The sequence below is a fragment of the Leptinotarsa decemlineata genome, unplaced genomic scaffold (genome assembly GCF_025532065.1).
Source record: "Leptinotarsa decemlineata unplaced genomic scaffold, Ldec_3_MD MMD2_tig00026316_RagTag_RagTag, whole genome shotgun sequence".
NCBI classification, from domain to species: domain Eukaryota; kingdom Metazoa; phylum Arthropoda; class Insecta; order Coleoptera; family Chrysomelidae; genus Leptinotarsa; species Leptinotarsa decemlineata.
The window spans coordinates 1329335-1346539 of NW_027412685.1; the positions used below are offsets into that span (position 1 = coordinate 1329335).

At 33.2% G+C, this 17205-nt stretch overlaps 1 protein-coding gene and 1 long non-coding RNA gene across 6 annotated transcripts in view; one reads left to right on the forward strand and one right to left on the reverse strand.

Moving 5' to 3' along the window:
• The window catches only part of Samuel (SAM-motif ubiquitously expressed punctatedly localized protein), a 516854-nt gene that overhangs the window by 456416 nt on the left and 43233 nt on the right, over positions 1 to 17205 (reverse strand). For 4 of the 5 annotated variants that reach the window (XM_074181801.1, XM_074181800.1, XM_074181802.1 and 1 more), the window contains exon 2: positions 8988 to 9162. In XM_074181801.1, coding sequence (XP_074037902.1) covers positions 8988 to 9162 — 175 coding nt within the window. Of the gene's footprint in view, positions 1 to 8987; positions 9163 to 17205 lie in introns of those variants that run through there. The other variant, XM_074181807.1, reaches the window with a different exon arrangement.
• Positions 15696 to 16824, forward strand: LOC141485332 (uncharacterized). The gene is made up of 3 exons (XR_012467145.1): positions 15696 to 16056; positions 16126 to 16218; positions 16520 to 16824. It is a non-coding gene; the product is annotated as an uncharacterized lncRNA (long non-coding RNA).

The window sequence follows — 17205 nt, forward strand, 5'->3', positions numbered from 1 at the left end:
TTGAGATCAGTTCAGAAGATGCTCGAAATGGTTGCCTTGAACTTCTTGACATATGAACGACCTATCCGATATTTCACGTCGAACATTTTCGGACACAGTAACGTCAATATATCTACAAACATTTATTATTTTCTGCCGTATATCCAATATTGAAGCAGGTTCAGTTTCGTACACCTTTTGCTTCAGATAGCTCCATAAAAAATGTCCAAAGGTGTCAAATGTGGCGAGCGGGTTGGCTATTCTGTAGGACCTCGACGCCCAATTCAACGACCGGGAAAAGTAGTATCCAAACAGTTTATTACTTCTCTGGAGTAATGTGGTGTTGCTCCATCTTGTTGGAATATAATATCCATATCGAAATCATTAGGATTAGCTTCGACGATCTCAGTGATGAGAGGGTTAACAGTAGTTTCCAGCATATGCAAATAGAGTTCCCCTGTTGAATTTGGATCAATAAATAGAGGTCCTACAATATGGTTTCTCGATATTCCTGCCCAAACGTTAATTTTTTCTGGATATTGGGTATGTGTTTCCCGGAAAACGTGAGGATTGGTGTCACTCCAATAACGGCAATTTCGTCTGTGAACATTACCGTTTAAAAAAATGAACATTCGTCACTAAAAAAAATATTGTGGAGATAGGTAGGATGCCTTGCAATTGTTTCCGCCATGATTTCGCAGAATTATGTTTTTCGATCCGGGTCATTTTCAGTTAATTGGTGTACCATCTTAATTTTGTATGAATGATACCTATTCCTCTTCAAAAGGACGGAATAAGTAGACTGTTCAGAAATTACTACCATCTCACCAATCATTTTCACTTGCTGTTCTTCCGGAATGGACGGATGACCTAGGGGCTTTTTGTTATGTACACTACCGGAAGTTGTCAATTTTGATACGAGTTCCCTCAAATATTTTCAAACACATAGGTCGATTGGGAAAACGTTCATTGAAAACCATTTCGGTCTCGTGAAAGTTACGCGCCGCACCGTAAATAAAAATCCCTTCAATTTTTTCTTCCAAAGGACGAGAAATGACCATTTTAGAGATTGTTGACGTGGAACCTTTCTACTAGTAAAACCGAAAACTAAATGAGAATATTCTAACTGAACAATGATGTTCATTGTCGTACTGACATTTTTGTCGTTTTTATAAACAAAAAATAACTCAACAAACTATATCGGGTTGTTGGAATTACCATATGGCAGATAAAAGGGAATATTTCTAGAAATATCGATATTAATGTGTTTGTCTTCAGGAAATTATTAAATTATCAACTGTTAGTTGGTAAATATATTGACATAATATTCTAGGGTTGTGAAGTATTCGTCAGCAGCTTCCAAATGATGTGTCACAAGACACATGTGTCCAATTTTTTTTTACCCAGATGGTACCCAGTCGCCATCTTGAAAGTTTTATCTGTCAATTTCACTTCAAAATAAATTATTCATGCAATAATTATCCCAAATTTCAAGTTTTTGACTAAACCCGTTCAAAAAATAAAAGGAGGAGGCATTAAAGAAATCAATGTATACATAATCTGAATAAATAGATATGAAAAGTTCATCTACAAATTTGAGATCAAGATTGAAAAAATCCAGTTAATCAGTAAATTGTAAATTTTATCCAGCAATTTTGATGTTTTCATTTTTTAATACATTAATTAGTTTAGGAGTGAGTTCTTGAATATACGGTAGGGATCTGAATGTGACTATGGATTGATTATTTGCAGTATCATTATGTGGAATTCGTGATGCGCTAGGAGGTATGTTACTTGTTGTGCTAAATAATAATTTGTTAATCAAATGGTTTGGATAGGAATTATCCAAAAGTATTCGTTAATTAACGTAATAAATAATGAAAAAATCAAAATTGCTAAAAAGAATATTACTATCGTATCAAATTTACATAGTGAAACTGAAACTCATATAGAAAACAAAAATAAATCAAATATTATTTAAAAAATTCCTTGTCAAAATTGTGAAAAATCTATTTTACATTTCTCCAGTCGCTAAGATTATCCACTTATCCAGTCGCTAAGATTATCCACTTTATATATATATAGTAGTGACAAAAGGTTTTCATTTACAATATTTGCCAACCTTTCGCTTCATTTTAAAGCTTCTTCTGGCCTATCTAAAATACAATTTGGTTTAATTTTAACAGAAAAAGGTTAATATTGATACTTAAAGTATTTACAAATTTATGGAAACTGGATCTGTCAACAATAAAAAGCATAACCGTTTAGGAGTTGTCAACGATGAAGCCATTTGTACTGCAGTTTTAGGGCACGTTGGAATAATGGAAAATTCGCAATATCTTACTAAGTTATCTCGAAAATGAGGCATCAGTCCTACAAAAGTTTCCAGGATCCTTCATAAGTACAAATTTCATCCATATAAGATTAGACTAGTTCATGTATTGAAGGAAGATAATTTCGATAGACGTATCGAGTTTTGTGAAAGTATCAATGAACAGATCAATTCGCATCAGAACTTGTTTTTTTTTTCGGAACAATGTACGTTTAGTTTGAGCGAAGAGGCGAATCGGCAAAATTGTCGATAGTGAAGTGATACGAATCCTCATTTATGCCGTCAAGTTCATACCCAACGACCACAAAAACTAAATTTTTGGGCAGGAATTTTAGGTGACCACATTATAATACCTTTTTTAATCGATGATAATTTGGCTAGTGATAAATATTTATATATGTTGGAGAATCGAATAATACCGTGCGTCAATAGGGCAATTGAGGAGAATATGAATTTATTCGAAAACGAAATAGTTTTTCAGCAGGATGGTGCACCTCCTTATTGTGCAGCTCCAGTGCGACAGTCTTACAGAATGGCCACCAAGGTCTTCGGATCTCACTCCTGTAGATTTTGTTCTATGGGATCATTTGAAGTCTGAAGTGTATGAGATAGAATCAACTACATTAGAAGATTTGAGAGAGAATATCATGAGGCATTGCAGAGAAATAACTCCCAAGATTCTCAACCATGTGTGGGCGGTAATGGAAGCTCGTTTGTACCATTATATGAAAGTTGGTGGAAAAGTTTTTGAACATTTACTACAGAAAATTTTTTTCTTCTCATTGTCCAGTCATCAGATTTTGATTCAAGAATTGATGAAAATCTCTTTTTCTGATTTATTGCTTCCATATTTTGTCTCTTGAATGAATATTTCAAAATGTGGCCTCCTGTATAATGGTTGACCTATTTTTTATTTTTCCTGTAAATCATTGTGTCAAAAATTATTCAGGGTGGCTCGTTTTAAATGGAATGTACTGTATATATTATTTTCTTCTCTCACAATATAATTATGAAAAAAGAAAAAAGTCACATACCTATATTGTGGGAAGTATGTCATGAAATCCTATTGTTACAGAGACCTGATGAAAAATTTTAATGATTTCGAAACATCGACAATAAAGCCATCGTTTTTTCAAGGAAAAAATAGCCTGGTCCCCACCACCTTCTCCTTCGAAAATAATTCATTGGATAACTAGACTAGTAAACTAACTATACCTAACGGTAATCATATAGAATACTTAGAAACACAACAAAAATGATTTTCAATTAAAATGTAATTTATTCCTCAGACACAGTCACGATTTATTTCCATTCTTCCTACCTCTATGGTATACAAAGAAACCAAGGAAAATGTTTATGGCTTTTAGATTGACACCTACAAAACTAGATAGTTGTTATGTGTAACTTCTTTTTAATAATCCCGAAATGATGTTTATCTCCTAATATACGAGACCCTCACGAATTCGTGAACTCCGAAAGATAGGAACTGACACGAAGCAGTTGATGCTCCTAAAAAAACTATAATCTTCAGCTACAATGATTTCGATAACATCGGAATTTTTCAAACAGAAGAAACAACTTCCGCAAATGATGGATGATGAATTTGAAAGCTTAAAGTATAGGTTTCATGAAGAATATAGGTGTTTGAAAGTGACTGACAATGTTTCATGATGCATTTCACTTCCATTTTCTGATATCATATAAAATGATTTGAAATCCCTGGAAGAACTAATAAAGAGAAGAATTAAAAAAGAATAGCTGAAAAAAACAGTTATATTGAGCAAAAGAAAACCTGAAATGAAATAACAGTGAAATAAAATACACGTAAAAATGGAACAATTAAACAAAAAAATCAAGAGATTCCAAGCCAAGTTACTTCACGACGTTTCGATTGCTAGCATCCACAATCGTCTTCGGGGGATGACTGGATTGATTCCCCCTATTTATGGGATAGGTCATTCGAGTACTTTCACTCATCTCCGCTTTCCTTTTTTTCGCTTCACCGAGTTAGCGGGAGAAGACCGTTTGGCGGGGTTGCCCATTTTTCGCTCGATTATAGGTTTCCATATGTTGCGTATCTCTACGCTAGCTTGACTGAATACATTGTTGGACAACATGTATGGGGCTTCTTTGAATTTTCTTCTAAACCAATGTTCTTCCTTCCTGAGATAATACACAATTATCTCAGCTTGGGACCACTCGATGTTATGTTAATGGGTCCAAACATGCTTTGCTATTCCTAATTTGCTGGTTTCCCCTCGCTGTTTGTGTTTCTTATGCTCGGCAACGTGAACTTTCAGTGGCCTCTTAGTTTCACCGACATAGGATTTTCCGAACTCGCAGGGTATCCGGTAAATGCAGTTCTTGAAATCGCAGTCTGGGTTTGGTGGCTTGGTTTCCGTGAGGCTGCTACGAATAGTGTTTCCGGATCTGAAGCAGGTTGTGATGTTGTACTTGGACCCAATTCTTCTTATCCTTTTCGATAATCCTCTGATGTAGAGAAGTGCAAGCACTGGTTTTGACGGCTTCTCTTCCTTGCCAGGCTACTGCCGTCTCTTAGCGAAAGTCTGTTCCAACATCGCTTTGGAGTAGCCATTCCGTATGAGATCATCTTTGATGATGTCTAGTTCCTTCTCGAGACCTTTCTTCGTTATACTGAGCCCGAAAGCCCGGCAACCAGGCTCGGCCAGAGTTACATATCACTCGATATATATGTTGGCTATGACTGGTAAATTATATTATATTATATATTCACCAGTCATAAAAACTCTGGCCATTGAAGAAGCCCACAGGAAATCCCGAGGAGCCTGATTGAGATACGTTGATGACACCTTTATAGTATGGAACCATGGGAATACTGAACTAGACGCCTTCCTGAAACACATCAACAGCGTAAGACCGTCCATCATTTTCACAATGGAGAAGGATGTCCATAACGAATTGCCATTCCTAGACGTATTGGCGAAGAGGACCGACACTAACTGAGAAACATCTTTATACCGAGAATCCACTGACACGGAACAGTATCTGAACCACGCATCCAACCACCATCAATCGACTAGAAGAGTAATCATCAAGACTCTACTAGACCGTGCTTTTGGGCTCTGTATTACGAAGGAAGGTTTCGATAAGGAACTAGACATCATCAAAAATGATCTTCGACGGAATGGCTACTCCAAAGCGATGGTGGAACAGACTTTGGCTAAAAGACAGCAGGAGCCTCGCAAGGAAGAGAGGCTGTCACAACCAGCCACTTCCCTACATCAGAGGATTATCGGAAAGGATAAGAAGAATTGGTTCCACGTACAACATCAGAACCTGCTTCAGATCCAGAAATACAATCCGTAGCAGCCTCACGAAAACCAGGCCACCAAACGCGGACTTCGATTCCAAGAATTGCATATACTGGATACCCTGCGAGTGCGGGGAATCATACATCGGTAAAACTAAGAGGCCATTGAAATTTCGCATTGCCGAGGACAAAAAACACACACAGCGAGGAGAAACCAGCAAATCAGGAATAGTAGTAGAGCATGTTTGGACCCATCCACATAACATCGAGTGGTCCCAAGCTGAGACCATACACAATGAGGAACATTGGTTTAGGAGGAAATTCAAAGAAGCCGCATACATGTTCTCTAACAATGTATTCAGCCAAGCTAGCGTAGAGATACGCAACATATGGAAACCCATAATCAAGCGAAAAATGGCCAACTCCACCAAACGGTCATATCCCGCTAAACCGGTAAAGCGGAAAAAGGAAAGCGGAGATAAGTGAAAGTACTCGAATGACCCATAAATAGTCATCCCTCGGAGGAATTAGTCCAGTCATCACCCGAAGATGATTGTGGATACTAACAATCGAAACGTCATGAAATAACTTGGCTTGGAATCTCTTGATCGTTCTATTTTTACGTGTATTTTATTTCACTGTTATTTCATTTCAGTTTTTTTTTTTGCTTAATATACTTGTCAATTTCAGCTATTCTTTTTTAATTCTTCTCTTCATTAATTCTTTCAGGGATTTCAAATCTTTTTATATAATATCAGACAATGGAAGTCCGAACTAATGAAATGAAGAATATAGGTATTAGGTGAACGAATGACTCATTATTTCGTCGTCCACTTTCTTATGGAATCGCACAAACATTGCAGCAAAATTCAATTTGCAGATTAAATTCATTTCGAATAATATTTTTCCAAAAGGACGCCGTTCTCGAAATGAAGGAGTTCTTAAAAAGTGTAGTAGGAGATATGTTGAGTTGAACTTCAAACCGATGGGTTGCTTATAATAGCAGTCTCAGTACATGTATAACTTTCTTGTTCAAATTAGAGTTCAAAGTTTCTAAGGAACTGACCTTTTTATACCAGTAATTATGTCGGGACATATTTGTACCAAACAAATTAATTAATGTAACCAGCGGTATTGTATGCCCGGACATTACGATATTTGGTTCTGCCACAATTACTTTGAATTTTACCTGGTTTCTGTCACCGCAAGCTGACTTTTTTTCAAGATTTCATTGAGATATGAAACCTCTCAGCCGAAAATGCTCAGTGAAAAGAAGAGACAAGTGTGTTGTCGCCAATAAAACAAAATGATGAATTTGTGGTTTCATCCTATAAATCGTTGATGATAAAGGAAAGATAACCAAGCATAGCTACTCACAAAGATAGTGAACCAAAAACAAATAAGATCCGACAAGCCATAATATCGAAGCTTGGTTAGTAAATGTCAGACACGGTCATAGATTTTGTAAATGTTAATCGCAACAGCAAACGTTAATAAACTTGAAATGATTTTTGGCACCGGGATTTTTGCACCACTATCTGTAGGCGAGATTTTCAGAGGCGACTACTTTCTCCCAATTTTTGTTGATCCATGGTTTATTGAAAACGAATATATGCATACATGCCTGATAATCTCTATTACGAATCCTGTAATGATAATAATAATAAAAATAATGGACTGTATTTCAGCTGATAACCAACGAACGAAAAGGAAGGACAAGAACAAACCTGACCCCTGTTTTTCTATAACGTTAATTGTAGGGCTGCTCTCGTTGGAGTTGCTTTTCTTGGAGATGGACAGACCTGCCAAAATTGTCACTCACTCCAATAAACAATCAAAACAAAGGAAATTTGTAACAACAAACAACGTTTCACGGCGATAACAAATGAAATCGACCACCAGTTGGTGTACGAGTGATGTATTCTGTATTCTCGAACAATGTTGTTCAGTTACTGCCTTAAATTTTTCGCGAGGATATGGAACTCTAGATTATCTAGTCTTCAATATAATTCACGTGAAAAATTAAACTCAAATGAAGCATTACTAAATTGACAAGTAAATTCACCTATAAACTGAGTACGATATTTTCAAAAACACTTAAAAAAATACATTGAATAATTGAAAACAGAACAACCTCAGTTACTTCAGAAGTACAATTTGACGGATCATCAGCCGGGCAAAAGTTCTAAAATGATTTTGGAAATATTTTCAGTTAGCAGATGAGTGATATCAAACTTTACGCGATTTGGATTGTTCATTGCCACTGATTTACTGAAATCTAATATAATATTTTTGCTATACGTGAGATAACATGCTGATATTTTTTAAACTACAATCAAATAATAAATGGCTATATGTATTACCCTTATAATATGTCTTTATAATAAGTTTCTTTCTTCTTTTCAACAACATAACAATAGTTTTTCTTCTTTTCTTATAGAATTTCAAATAATTAGCTGATGATGGGTTAATGATGATATGGGTTCGAAACATGTACTGATTGATGGTTTTACCGTTATAACATCTGAGGGTGATAACACATTGTGGAGGCGACTTTGAATTTTTATTCTTCGCAAATCTACTACACTCTACTTTGAGATATAATGTACTTACCACAGGTTAAAATTAGAAGTTTCATGTAATTTGCGTTGAGTCTTATCTTACAACAGGAGTTAATTTATCCACAAAAAAATGATCAAAATACGAACACTTCTAATAACGTTTTTGATATTTCGAGAAATAACTCCACTTCTGGATTTTTTATGAAATGTTTAAAATTAGAAAGATGACTAAAATATTTCTTTAGTTATTTTTCATCTACATCTAAGCAGAAAATGGCGCCAATGTCAAATGTCGAATGAAACCATTAGTCAAAAAATCGTATGAGGCAGCCTCAACTTGTCACACTTTATGTGAAACCAAATAAAATTCAAATCATTCATAGAACACATACGGAAAACGCATAATATTCAGCACTCTTGTGAATACAAAATGCTAATTGAGTCAAACAGCCTCACTATCAATTCTGCATTCAATAAATTCACATGACAATGACAATTTCCCGGTTTTGTGTTTTCCAGTGCTTCAGTGCTTCTGCGATACTTTCGTTTATTTACAATTTCATTCATTCTTATCTATTTACTGTATGCTATTTATTTTACCATATGAATAATCACTATTTTTTAACTAACGCTCGGTAAACCAATTATCATTTCAGTGCGGCTTTTAATTAAGTTTTCTCTGAAACGTTTCATTTGAATTAATTTTCCGTACATTTTGTGTGAGGGCAACGAGTTTTGGAAGATAATCAGCTCATCCAGATAGATAAACGAGTATCCATCATTTCAATGTAATATAAACATGAAAAAAATGTTTCTTAAATACCTTGATGAGATTTCTGGTGTTTCAAATTCTCTGTGATGGAAAATAATCCATTTCTTCTGGGATAATCTTGAACTTCATCCGCACTATCACATTCATCTTTTATCATTTCAACACAATTCAACACTAAATCACATTGTGGAGTTATTTCTTGTTCAGCATCTGATGAACCTTCCATCTGTAAAAAATGTATGGATCAATTGAAAAAAAAGAATAATTTTATTTTTTCTTCAATAAAAAAATAGTAAAGAAAAATATGAAATAGTTTCAGTCATCTCCTTATGACGCTGACTTGGTTAGCGAAAGAAGCGTCGAGAGGGAAAATTTTTAATAAATTCACCTTGTTGCTGTTATGTATGTCTCAATGTCCATTCGTAAGTTTATGACACACCATTTATATATTTTTATGCAATAGAAATTCGCAGTAATAAAAATAACGTCAAATTCATACTCATCGCTGAGTTTCCGGTCACACAAGTCTCAGATTCTTTATTTTTATAAAGTTTATTTTCATCAAATAAAATTCACTTCCAGAGTTTCTCAATGTAATTAATATTGCACTACTTCCTCTACATGTTCATAACCCGTATCGACTAACATATCTGGTCAAACAATAAATAATAAAGTTGGGTTATATTACTACGTTTTGTCAGAGATTGAAAATGCGTGTAAGCGGACTGACTTTTCGCATCAACCTCTAAGGTTATTAGCAGTTTGACATGGTATCTTAACAACTATTTACAATTCATGTACTATCGTAATACCGTTTATTTTCTCATAAAATATCTTTCGACATTTTCAGGTTCCTTTCATTCCGGTCTCTCCACCTCGTACATTGGACAGTCTACCAATATGTGTTTCGTTGAGAGTTCTGTCTCACATATATCGCAAGTTGGTTTCTGTATGCCAGCTATATGGCATTCATGGGTGCCCACGGTCACGGTTTATCGGTGCAGAACTTGTAGGTGCACAAGGAATTCTGTCATTGGCAACCATGGCGTCTACATAATATTGCTCATGTTATCATTTATTCCTGAAAGACATGTGGTTTGAAGTTTTTTTTGATATTTTTTTCTATTTGCGAAAAAAAAAATATTTTTTGATTGTAGATTTTTTAGATAAGATGAATATGGGTAATTGTGTTACGGTTTCTCTATACTTCAACTTTAATTGGCTATATGGGAAAAATAAAGGGAACGATACTAAAAATCTACAGTACACTGACAGGCTTGTTGGGCATACGGAACTGTATTTTCAAGGACAAGATAATTTATTTTTGGAATTTATGGTATTTTTTTTAAATTATGTCATTATATCACATTTACCCCGTGGTTTGGGGCAATTGTGATAGCTGACTATAATAATAATAATATTTATTTACCAAAGAATTATTACATACACTTTCAATTCATTATTGAAGAATGCGAGTAAACAAACACAGAGAAAATCCATAAAGTCACTAAGGTTATTATACAATGAATTCTAAAATAAGTAACTAGTTATTTGTAAATATATAGTAAATTTATAAAATATTGGATTGAATATCGGAAAGCAATTATATAAATAAATAAAATATATGAAATAATTTCACGCTAGTCAACAAGCACAAACACAATCACATAATATTAAAATACTAATGAGGAAAAAATGAAGAAAATCGATATCACTAATTGAAGCACAGTCAGATATATATAATTGATATGCTGAATGGAGTTTATAATTTTACGAATGATACACAAGTAGATGCGATTTTAGAACATGGATACATTTCAATTTACATTTTTGAGGTCTATCAAACATTGTATCTCATTTCTTGGTTTCATATTGATCCATTTCTTGGCTTCCCGCTTAAATAGGGACAGTGAATTGAGATTCTTAATTTCAGTTGGAATTTTATTGAATAGTTTGGGAGCAAGAAAAAGATAGCATCTCTGTCCAATAGTTTTAGCCATCTTAGGTACTTTCAAGGCTTCTTTCTTAAATCGAGTGTTGTATATATGATGTACGTGTTTGCTTGGTGAAATATATTTTCTTTGGTATACTAAGAGTGTGAGTAAAAAAGTTTGGCGTATATCAAGAAACCCTGATTCCCTATGAAGATCATTACTAGAATAGTCACGTTTTTTACCGAGTATAATTTTTATGAGCCATTTCTGTGGTGTTTCGAGATTTTTCAGGTAGTTGTTAGTTACTCCACCCCAAGCAATAATTCCATAATTGATGATTGTTTGAACAAGTGTATAATACATGATGCGTAGGTGATGTATATCATCAGAAGCATAGATTGGTTTTCAATTCTAACTTCAATTCGGTCGAAATCGGGTAAGTTTGGTTCATAACTGGTCAGTGGTAAGTATACTGTTTTTCCAACATTTACTGTCAAAAGTTTACTATTGAAGAATTTGAATAAAACTGGTAGTGCATTTTGGATTTTCTCTTTCAGAGTGTTCCAGTCTCGATCTTTGAAAAAAACAACCGTGTCATCAGCAAAGCCAGTTATATCTCCAGGAATGGGTAGGTTAAACATCTTATTTATATAAAGTATGAAAAGAATAGGTCCTAAAACAGTGCCCTGTGGAACTCCATTACGAATAGCTTTATTGTTACTCAGAGTGTTATCTATTTGTACACATTGTTGCCGATTATTCAAATAGCTATTTATTAAATCCCATGATTTTCCCCTGAATCCTATATTTTCGAGGGACTTCATCAAATCTGGATGGCTCACAGTATCGAAGGCTTTTGCCAAATCAATGAAGACACAGATGGCCGGTTCCTTAGTGTCTACCGCTGCGTACATTTTGATTAAATCGGCCATTGCATCTTGTGTTGATTTACCCTCCATAAAACCAAATTGATTATCAGAAATTAAATTGTACTTTTGTACAAAACTGAAAATTCGTTTTTTTATAATTTTTTCTATTATTTTACTAATATTCGAAATAACTGAAATAGGTCTATAACTTCCTATTGAAATATCACTATCGAGTGGATGGGGAATATGTGATAAAATAATCTATAACGAAAAAAAATTATTTTTTTCAAGGATGTATCTCAAGAAGCTGAAGAGTTTTGAAATATTTTAATGTGCAAGAGATAACGTTATCATATAAAACACAAGAAATGAATTGATGAACGAACAAAACATTTAAGTAAGTTTGTTTGAAGGTGATTGACAATGTTTCGTGATGAATTTCACTAGTTCGGACTTCCATTGTCTACTATATAAAATGATTTGAAATCCCTGAAACAAGTAAAAAAAAAAGAAAAATTAAAAAAAAAATAGTTGAAAATAACAATTATATTAAGCAACAATAAACCTGAAATGAAATGATAGTGAAATAACCTACAAGTAAAAATATAATAATTGAATAAATAAAAATTAAAGGAATGAAAAAAGAAAATAATAAAAATAAAAAGTGTAGAGATTCCAAGTCACGTTAGTTCACGACGTTTCGATTGTTGGTATCTACAATCGTCTTCGGGTGATTATTTTCTTTTTTCATTCCTTTAATTTTTATTTATTCAATTATTATATTTTTACTTGTAGGTTATTTCACTATCATTTCATTTCAGGTTTATTGTTGCTTAATATAATTGTTATTTTCAACTATTTTTTTTTAATTATTCTTTTTTTTTAACTTGTTTCAGGGATTTCAAATCATTTTATATAGTAGACAATGGAAGTCCGAACTAGTGAAATTTAAGTAAGTATTGTTTATGCATACGATATGATTCTATATCATTTGCATTATGAACAGGAACATTAAAAAAATTAAATCTCATATGGAACATAAAAAAATTATAACACATTATATTATATTATAGCCTTGGAATTGAACATTGAAAGTGAAGCCTCTGCCTCTACTGTCAACTGTTGGATCTTGTAATGCTTTGACAATGTCTTGTTCAGAAATAGTATCCACATCCTCAATAAGTGGCCAAACAAATTTACCGTTAGAGAACTTAGTAAATTTCACATTCCAATCGAGATCAATTCTCTCAATAATTTGACCAACATAATGTTTCACATATTTCTTGGAACAGTACAAGATCCAACAACTGTTGGATCTTGTAATACTTTGACAATGTCTTGTTCAGAAATAGTATCCACATCCTCAATAAGTGGCCAAACAAATTTACCGTTAGAGAACTTAGCAAATTTCACATTCCAATCGAGATCAATTCTCTCAATAATTTGACCAACATAATGTTTCACATATTTCTTGGAACAGTACTTGACCAAAAGCCATTTGCCCACTTCAATCACAGTATCTGTTGAAGTTTCCACTAACAAGTCTGACTGCATATCATTTAAAAACTCCTCATCTTCATCGGATTCTGTGTATTCTGGAGAAAGATGTGCGTGGAGTTTTGATGAACGATTATATTAGGATGACTGCACGCTAGATGTCGGATGTATCAAACAGTTTGAAAGAAATGTATGACTCACTATCACAATTGCCTCGTTATCACATTTACCCGCATTCACCTTATCCCAGATTCAGAAGTGAAATATTTTTCCTGAATATGATGTTTAAATATGAATATTACTGTGTATGTATTTACTATAAATAAAATAATGTCTTTATAACAGAGGTTAATAATGTAGTTTCAAAATTTGTTGAGATTAATTCAGCGTTTTTCATAAAACATTGCCACTACTATTAAAAAAAAAATACATATCTCATAGATTCATTCCAAAAAATGCAAAAACAAATATTTGAATATATACTGCTCCTATAATAATGATTAATCGTACTGAGATCTCACATGCGCAGCGCGACGACGTATGTACAATAGAATAATTGAATTCAATTCACACGAAGAAAGAGTAAAACCCAGAGAGAACTCAGAATATTAATATAAAAGAAATGAAGAACCTTTGAAAATCGTGACACTTTTTCAGTAGCAGAAGGAAACCATGAGTGATTATATTATGAATGTTAATCCAAATTTGTTAACGTCCTTTCCAGATTTATAGGGGGGTAATGTGTTATAACCCTGATCAACATTCTTTAATTTTAAAATGAGTATTGTAATATATTGTTGTAAATCATACCGTGAAAAAATAACGCCAGCCGCCGCTGGTCGTCGTCAATAGATTGGCCAAGGTCGCGCTGAACTAGACTTGCGCTTCGCGATCATTCTAGATGTTGAGTCGCTTCCCTATTAGATACTTCAATTATGATGCTACTAACACGCAGATCGAGAAGTTCAGTTGAAAGTGCAATGCAAAGTGTTCTAAGAAGGCGATAGACATTTGAGTATTACTTCGAAGTTTCAGTTAAAGGTTTTTGTGTTGTACTGTCAGTGAAGCAGTAAAATGAAGTTGAGTTTAATTGTACAGAGTGGGCCAAATTGGATACTTTTGAAGGGAAATTTCTGATTTCAAACTTTGCAGATGGAAACTGATGGATGTGTCTCAAGGTGAAATTCTATGACAAACTTAATGATGAAACTCGCATATCGATATCTATCATAGTTTCTGAGTTACAGCACGTTTTTCGAAAATGTTCATATTCGAAAAATTGCTGTAAATTTCTTGTTTCTATGAAACATAGCACTTTTTCAATGATGAAAAAACTCCTTTTTCTAAATGAAACATCAATAGTTATTGATTGATGGAATATATTTTTTAATGAGACACCCTGTATATTCGTGCATATTTCAATAGAGCTTTAAATTATCTTTTCAAAAATGTAGCAAACTTGATGTTTTGCTAAAGTCATTTTTGAAATACAGAGCTTTTAGGTTTTTTCATGTAGACTTTGAAACGCACATTGATCAAGTAGGTTTTGGACGACGCAGCCATAAAACAGAAAGAAATTGTTCAGTAGTAGCTATTAAAAGTTGAGAAAGCTTTTCGAAGCGGTGATTAAAACGCATATTTTCAATAAAACTGATAATAATTCATACTATATTTCTTTTATTTATTTATTTATAAACATATAATTGGTCAGTAATCAGAATAGATCTCGTGTTATGGCCAACAAAGTATTCTTTGCTTAACATAATCTTGTAGTTATTTATAACTATACCAAAATAATAAAAACAAAAAGTATTGTATATATAAAAAAATTAAAATATAGAGATGGACTTTAAAGTTCCACAAAACATGTTGGTATAATTATTGTTTGATAACTTCAACCCACACAGCACTAGATATTCATGGAATATTCCCTGTATATCATAAAACGAACGTATATATTCCAAATATTCATAAAATATTCTTGGAATATATACATGCCTTTAGAATATTCATAGAATATGCTTGAATGAATATGGCAGGATTATTCCCGAAAGAATGTGCATAGAATGTCTATAAATGGATTATTCTCCCTTGAATATTCTAAGAATATTGTCGATCGAATATACCATATGGTATATTCTTAGAATATATCCCCACGGCATATTTTGGAATATTCTATACAATGGAATTTTGAATTATCTTATAATAACGTATTCAAATAATTCAATATTATTAAAAACAAAAATATTTGAAGATCTTAATCAAATGCATAACCTAATGTATATAACCCTGATAGTGTTAACCAGTTTTTGAACTCAACGCAAAGATTCTGGATGAATTGCTCCAACAGCAACTGTTGGAAACGACAAAAAAATTTGAATGGGCCAATAAATGAACCAATTGCATCAATAAATTAGTTAATTCTCATCCTATTTGTCTTTTTGTATTTGAAACTATTTAATTACAAAGCGAAAAATCCTGGAAACAGAGAAATGGGGAAGTGAATAATTGGAGTAAACGTTTCTCATTGGTCAATTGAAGTGTAGCGCGAGACAGTCGAATAAGCTCTGTTAAAGTGGCTGTCCCTTAATGCATGGTACATTTGCGTTTGCGTTAAATTCGACATTTGATTCAACATGGCGGTTGACGTGGCAGGTTCGCGTGTGTAATGCATGGTGTGTTGGTGTTATTATCAAAGTATAATTCTGTCACGTTCAGTGTACCATTTATAATTTGGGGTTGTCCAATTTGCAGTTCAGCGAATAGTTTGATTTTGGATCTTCAAACAGGAGAGTTGCATCTATTCAGTCTTCAAGAAAAGTAAGTAAAATGCAATAGTAGGTATCGATAGTAAAGTCATGGTGATTAACCTACTATACCTCATTTTAGGTTCGAGGAGAGTTGGTGTGTGGGATTTGTTGGTTTGACTAAGTACATGTTTGAACTAGAGTGATTTCAGTTGTGTATCTTCAATAGAGAAAAGTAAGTGAATGACACATTCTTTTGTATCATTTGTTTTCATAATTTTTATCACTCGTTTCCAAGATATTATCAATTTGCCCAAATGGAAACAGAGTGGTACATGGTACAGGCAGGTGCGCCAAGTAACTGAAAACGTAATGATTACTTTTCAACAAGACAATGCAAGTTGCTCTCCAAGTCATAAAATGTTGTAAATGTTCATGAGTAACCTATGCGAAAAATATCTATTTGATTTTTATTCCAGTTTTATTGTGCCACTTTCAAATAGTGATAATGCACGTTAATGTACATTTTGTTCCAGGTATTACTATTGAAACACTGGCTGATGCATTGTTGGACAAATATAAGGAAAACTTTTCTGGTGAGCAAAGTTTGAATAACTTTAAGTAAGTGAAATTCATTGAAGAACTCATCATACCACTCATTTTAAATACTTCATTTGTGGGTTTATTTTTCTAAGTGAGAAACCTAACCTAACCTATTTCTTGATGTAATACACTTTTTCTTTTTCAATGAAATGATATATTTATTATTTTTTAATTAGTGCTGATGAATTCACAGAGTTGTTATTTTAGTATATTTTTTAGTATACATTTGTTCGAGAGTAGGAACATCCTAATTTGAATACATTTCTAATATTTGTAATATGACAGTATTCAGGAATATTTTATTCAGTGAATAAATATTTTGAATCAGATTTTTTATTTTTAATATTGGTTGAAACGTCAAATATTTCAGTGTATGTTGTTTTTAAAATATATTTGTTTATGAATATTATGTGTTTTATTACTTGTGTGAATCTTGTATCAAAATGCAATATATACATGCCTAATAGCGGTTACTCGTCACATTCTTCTAATATTCCAAATATTCCTAGAATATTCATAAAATATATTTAAAGAATATTCTATGGTGTTTCTCTATTGTATATTCCTACAATAAACTAAGAATATCCTGAATATTTTATGAATTTTCCTCGGGTTCTAT